Genomic DNA, 7,007 nt, shown 5'->3' on the forward strand with positions numbered 1-7,007 from the left:
GTGTATTCCAAAACAAGTGGGACTTCTTCCTTCTGCTGAATCCTTCTTGCAGAATATTCCATTTGCATCTGGAAGGCCTTACATTAAAAGCTTATTCACTAAACTATACTTAAACTCAACTGAAACATACACTAAAAATATTTTTCCACTATATACATATTTTTTTTGGATTTTCTATTTTGTTATTTTTTTGGATTTTAATTTTTTTGTGAGTTTACAGAACTAAACTAAAAAATTCAACTGAAACTTATACTAAAAAATTCAACTGAAACTTATGCTAAAAAGTTCAACTGAAACTTATACTAAAAATATTTTTCCACTATATATATATATATTTTTTTTTTATTTTATTTTTTTTTTTGGAGTTTTATATTTTTCGAAGTTCACAGCACTAAACTGAAAAATTCAACTGAAACTTACACTAAAAAATTCAACTGAAACTTATACTAAAAAATTCAACTGAAACTTATACTAAAAATATTTTTCCACTGTATATATATATTTTTTTTATCTTTTTTTTGGATTTTTTAATTTTTTTTTTTTTTTTTGGATTTTTTTTCTAAGCACTAAACTGAAAAATTCAACTTAAAATTATACTAAAAAGTTCATCTGAAACTTATGCTAATTTTTTTTTTTTTCCTGTTTACTGCCCTAAACATAATCCTTATCCACTATTCCAGAACAATGGAATCTTCTTAAGGGGAAACAGCGTACTAAAAGAAGTCAGACTTGTTTCTTCTGCATCTGTCCACCTGACAAAGAAACAGTACAGGTGAATCTTTGTCAAGGAACAGTGCATTCCAAAACAAGTAGGACTTCTTCCCTCTGCTGAATCCTTCTTGCAGAACATTCCATTTGCATCTGGAAGGCCTTATATAAAAACTTATTTCCTCACAAAACTAAACTTACACTCACTGAAACTTATGCTAGAAATATTTTCTAGTATATAATTTTTTTTTTCTTTAGCCCTAAAGATATTCCTTATCCACTATTCCAGCACAATGGAATCTTCTTAAGGGGAAGCAGCGTACTAAAAGAAGTCAGACTCGTTTCTTCTGCATGTGTCCACCTGACAAAGAAACAGTACAGGTGAATCTTTGTCAAGGAACAGTGAATTCCAAAACAAGTGGGACTTCTTCCCTCTGCTGAATCCTTCTTGCAGAACATTCCATTTGCATCTGGAAGGCCTTACATTAAAAGCTTATTCACTAAACTATACTAAAACTCAACTGCAACATACACTAAAAATATTTTTCCACTATATATATATTTTTTTGAATTTTTTCAGTTTTAATTTTTTTCTTAATTTTCATTTTTTTTTTATGTTCACTGCACTAAACTGCAAGGATCGTTCCTTTACACATTACGACATCCTTAATAATAGTGTTGATGTTGATCCCTTCTTGGTCTTTGATTGTACTGACGATCCTCTTGCCTTCTTGGGCGTCCTTGGTCGTACTGCCAACGCTGTTGGTTCCACTGCCCTGGCTGATGCCTTGTTGGCTCCTGACGATACCGGTGATACCAGTGATCGTATTTCTTCTCATGGCGTAGCTCTTCGTCGTAATCTCTTCGGTTTCCTTCGTCCACTAGAATAAGTTTAGCGTTGACTACCTTTTTGTACTTCTCCTCGAATGCCTCCTGTAGGAATTCGGGTTTGTCCCGATGCCTGTCTGGGTGGAACGCCATAGACAAGTCCCTGAAGGATCTTATAATTTCTGCCTTTGTGGCTGTCTGTTCCAAACCCAGAATCTCATAGTGACCCTTTTCTTCCCATTCCTTCTGCAGTGCTTTGGTATCTTCAATGATTTTGAGAAATTTCTCTGATTTCTTAACCTTCACCGTTTCGAAGTCCTTCAAGGCCGCGTCGAAAATGCCAAGTTTGACGAGGTGCCTCCCTCGTAACATGTACGCTTTCCATCCTTCCAGACCTTTCTCGATAGCCATTGAACAGTCCAAAACAATATCCATATGAGGAGGCTTCTCAGTGGCAGAGTTTGCTTCAGCCCGAAGGACATGCAGAAGAGCTGTTTCTTCTTCGTAGTGCGTCTCCATACTCAAGGCTTCGGTGAAAATTTCTACCGCTTCTTTGTACCTGTTGTTCATCTGCGTAAATAAGCCAGCCATCAATAAACTTTTCCTCCTATGTTCATCATTATTCTCAGCTCTATGAACTTGGGCCTTCTCAGCTACCAGCCTCTCGTTTTCTGCCTTCAGTTCACAAACGACACTTTTCAGTTTATTCAGTTGCTCCATGTTGTCAATATGCGCCTTCTTCATTTCTTCTTTTTCATTTTCAAACTTCTCCGCAATCATATTTCGTTCCATTATTTCAAGGTCTTTTATTTTGCATAAAAATTCCAGTTTTTCATAATCTTGCGCCCTGTGAGCTTTAAGTTTCTCTCTTTCTTCCTTCAATTGGTCAACTTCACGTTTCCATTTATTGAGTTGGTCCATTTCCTCATTTTGATTGGTTTTCGCTTTCTCATTTTCATTTCGAAGATCTTCCAGTAAATTTTTCAGTTTCTCCAGCTGAAGTTGTTTTTCAAAGCATTCCGATTTCAATTTATTTTTTTCTGCCTTCAGTCCCACAACTTCTCTTTTCAATTTATTTAGGTTTTCTGTTTTCTCATTTTGATTGGTCTTGAATTTCTCATTTTCATTTCTGAGATTTTCAAGCCAATTCTTCAGTTTCTTCAGCTGAACGTCTTTTTCGACGCATTTAGCTTCTAGTTTCTCTTTCTTAGCCTTTAGCTCACAAACTACACTTTTCAGTTTATTCAATTGCTCCCTGTTCTTATTATGCGCCTTTTTAATTTCTTCGTTTTCGGTTCCAAACTTCTCCGCAATCATATTTCGTTCCATTACCTCAAGGTCTTTAATTTTGCTCATAAATTCCAGTTTTTCATACTCTTGTGTCATGTCAGCTTTAAGTTTCTCACTTTCTGCTTTCAGTTCACCTACTTCTTTTTTCAGTACGTTTACTAGTTCATTTTTCTGATTTTGTTCTTTCTTCAGTACTTCATTTTCCTTTGTGATAAATTCCATCAAATTTTCATGTGCCTTCATCTGAAGTTCTTTCTCGACGCATTCAGAATCCAGTTTAGTTTTTTCTGCCTTCAGTTCAACTGCTTCATTTTTCAATTCGTTTACTAGTTCATTTTTCTCAATTTGTTCTTTCTTCAGTACTTCATTTTCGTTCTTGATATTTTCCATCAAATTTTCATGTGCCTTCATCTGAAGTTCTTTCTCGACGCATTCTGAATCCAGTTTAGTTTTTTCTGCCTTCAGTTCAACTACTTCATTTTTCAATTCGTTTACTAGTTCATTTTTCTCAATTTGTTCTTTCTTCAGTACTTCATTTTCGTTCTTGATATTTTCCATCAAATTTTCATGTGCCTTCATCTGAAGTTCTTTCTCGACGCATTCAGAATCCAGTTTAGTTTTTTCTGCCTTCAGTTCAACTACTTCATTTTTCAATTCGTTTACTAGTTCATTTTTCTCATTTTGTTCTTTCTTCAGTACTTCATTTTCGTTCTTGATATTTTCCATCAATTTTTCATGTGCCTTCATCTGAAGTTCTTTCTCGACGCATTCAGAATCCAGTTTAGTTTTTTCTGCCTTCAGTTCAACTACTTCATTTTTCAATTCGTTTACTAGTTCATTTTTCTCAATTTGTTCTTTCTTCAGTACTTCATTTTCCTTTGTGATAAATTCCATCAAATTTTCATGTGCCTTCATCTGAAGTTCTTTCTCGACGCATTCTGAATCCAGTTTAGTTTTTTCTGCCTTCAGTTCAACTACTTCATTTTTCAATTCGTTTACTAGTTCATTTTTCTCAATTTGTTCTTTCTTCAGTACTTCATTTTCCTTTGTGATAAATTCCATCAAATTTTCATGTGCCTTCATCTGAAGTTCTTTCTCGACGCATTCTGAATCCAGTTTAGTTTTTTCTGCCTTCAGTTCAACTACTTCATTTTTCAATTCGTTTACTAGTTCATTTTTCTCAATTTGTTCTTTCTTCAGTACTTCATTTTCGTTCTTGATATTTTCCATCAATTTTTCAAGTTCTTTAATCAGAATGTGTTTTTCGTTGCAATCACTTTGCAGATTTTCCTTTATTTCTACTAATCTCCCCATTCCTTCAATTTGTCCTCGTAACTCATCATTTTCCGCCATGAGATTTTCCAAGAGAGTAGTCCGATCCTCGTCTTCCATTTTGAGTCCAATTCCGTCCAACAGATCTTCGCATCCATGTTCCATTTCTGGAACATTTTCTTCCAGAGAGTTGTTGTCCCCTCCTTCTCCAGCCATCCTCCTTCTAGCCAGCATAATTCCGCCGAAAATGACGGAAGCAGCGGCCATTCCGATGTAAAAGTTCTTGTTTCCATAAGAAAGGACTTCTTCCTTCCTTTCTCCAAAGTCGAATCCGGAGAGAAGCTTGCCAACGAACCACGTTGATTTCAATTCATCTTTGAATCTTGATGCTTCTCTCTCCATCTGGTGCAATCCCAGTTCGCACCGCTGTAGTTCCTCGCGGGCTTTCCACCAACCCCCAATCCAAGGACAACGCTGCAGCCACCTGCCGAGGAATCCATCCTGAGAGGCGACTGCACGGCAGTTTTCAAAGCGCGGTGCCTCTGGGAGTAGCCACGAAAACCATTTGAAAACCACTGACTCCTGAAGAGTTCGCAGCTGTCCCTGAAGTTTTACCGTCATATCCTCGCATGCAAGAGTCTGCTCCTGAAGGACCGATCCTGCATTTTGAGGCCAGACAAATCCTACTTTGTTTCCGATGATATCCCAAAACATTGAAATCGCTGCGTTCAATTTGAAAGCCATATTCAATGATACAGATCCAGTGACCTGAATTAGCATTATTTTGAAGAAATGGGTTTTGCCGCAAAACGATCTTTCTGTAGACTTTCATATTCCTGCAGACATATTAGAATCGCCAACTCTATGGGCAGACTTCCTCTACATTTCTCTCCTCTCCATTCAGAATACGGTGTTAAATAATAAACAAAAATAATAATATTAATAATAATGATAATAATAATAACAATAATAATAATAATAATAATAATAATAATAATAATAATAATAATAATAATAATAATAATAATAATAATAATCTTCGAAGCAATAGAGGAGCCCAGAGCCCTCGGAGGCTTTCAAATTCCTGCAGGCATTTTTGAATCGCCATCTCTATAGGTAGATTTCCCGTACATTTCTCTCCTCTCCATTCAGAATACGGTGTTAAATAATAAACAAAAATAATAATAAAAATAATAATAATAATAATAATAATAATAATAATAATAATAATAATAATAATAATAATCTTCGAAGCAATAGAGGAGCCCAGAGCCCTCGGAGGCTTTCAAATTCCTGCAGGCATTTTTGAATCGCCATCTCTATAGGTAGATTTCCCGTACATTTCTCTCCTCACCTTTCAGAAGACGATGTTAAATAAATAAATAATAATAATAATAATAATAATAATAATAATAATAATAATAATAATAATAATAATGATAATAATAATAATAATTTTCGGTGCAATGTAAGAGTCCGGAGCCCTCCGGAGACTTCCTAATTCCTGCAGACATTTCGGAATCGCCATCTCTATGGGCAGATTTCCCCTAGATTTCTCTTTGCCTCTCAGAAGACGGTGTTAAATAAGTAATAAATAGTAAAGAATAAATAATAAATGATAAAGAATAAAGGAAAATGAATAATGAATAATGAAAAAAATAAAAAATAGAAAATAAATAGAAAAATGCAAAATAAATATAAAAATACAAAATAATAAATAATAATGATAATGATAATGATAATAATAATAATAATAATAATAATAATAATAATATTATTATTATTATTATTATTATTATTATAAGCTAAGCTACAACCCTAGTAGGAAAAGCAGGATGCTATAAGCCCAAGGGCTCCAATACGAAAAAAATAGGGAAACTAGGAAATAATTAAACTAAAAGAGAAGTAATGAACAATTAAATTATATCTTTCGTAAAAAAAAAAGGTAGAATAGTGTGCCCACGTATATATTTGTATCTTGAAGTAGAGCTCGAATATTCAGACTCAAATAGGTTTATTAAGTTTAGATTACGATAATAATAATGAATGCTTTGTCACAGCACAAGTTTTATTATTATTATTATTATTATTATTATTATTATTATTATTACTTGCTAAGCTACAACCCTAGTTGGAAAAGCAGGATGCTATAAGCCCAGGGGCCCCAACAGGGAAAATAGCCCAGTGAGGAAAGGAAACAAGGAAAAGTCAAATATTTTAAGAACAGTGACAACATAAATATCTCCTATATAATCTATAAAAACTTTAACAAAACAAAAGGAAGAGAAATAATAGAGAATAGTGTGCCCGAGTGTACCCTCAAGGAAGAGAACTCTAAGCCAAGACAGTGGAAGACCATAGTGCAGAGGCTATGGCACTACCCAAGACTAGAGAACAATGGTTTGATTTTGGAATGTTCTCCTAGAAGAGAGCTGTTATAAGCAATAAAGTAAGGAGAATGTTCAGCATTCATACGCGATATGTTCAGGTGTTTAAAAAATAAGCAAAGAATTTTAAGTAAATCAGAAGTTCACAGTTTTGATCAACGAAATTCCTCGGCAAACTTAACTGAAGAACAGAAAGTCCCAAACAGGCAAGCATTCGATTTACGAGCATTTGACTTACGAGTATTCGACTTACGAACATTCGGGGGATACAAACCCAATTCCAACTGAAAATAAAGACAAGAACCAAAGCAATATTTATAATAACCTAATATCTATTTTGTATTAAACCCAACTATTTCTTGACTTGTGTAGTTGGAAATCATAGGCTTGGAATTCAGGTTTGGCCTACCCTAGGACAAACTCTAACAAAATTCGACTTACAAACCACTTATTGGGACCTGTTAAGTTTGGGAGCTGTTGACCTTCTGTAAAGGAAGATTCATATCCTCCCAAAAAAGAATA

At 34.4% G+C, this 7,007-nt stretch overlaps 1 protein-coding gene across 1 annotated transcript; it reads right to left on the reverse strand.

Moving 5' to 3' along the window:
- Positions 1 to 1,374: 1,374 nt before the first annotated feature.
- Positions 1,375 to 4,878, reverse strand: LOC137645557 (uncharacterized). The gene has a single exon (XM_068378359.1). It carries the CDS (start codon positions 4,876 to 4,878, stop codon positions 1,375 to 1,377), a length of 3,504 nt encoding a protein of 1,167 aa, XP_068234460.1.
- Positions 4,879 to 7,007: the final 2,129 nt, after the last annotated feature.

The sequence above is a fragment of the Palaemon carinicauda genome, chromosome 8 (assembly GCF_036898095.1).
Source record: "Palaemon carinicauda isolate YSFRI2023 chromosome 8, ASM3689809v2, whole genome shotgun sequence".
Classification (NCBI taxonomy): Eukaryota; Metazoa; Arthropoda; class Malacostraca; order Decapoda; family Palaemonidae; genus Palaemon; species Palaemon carinicauda.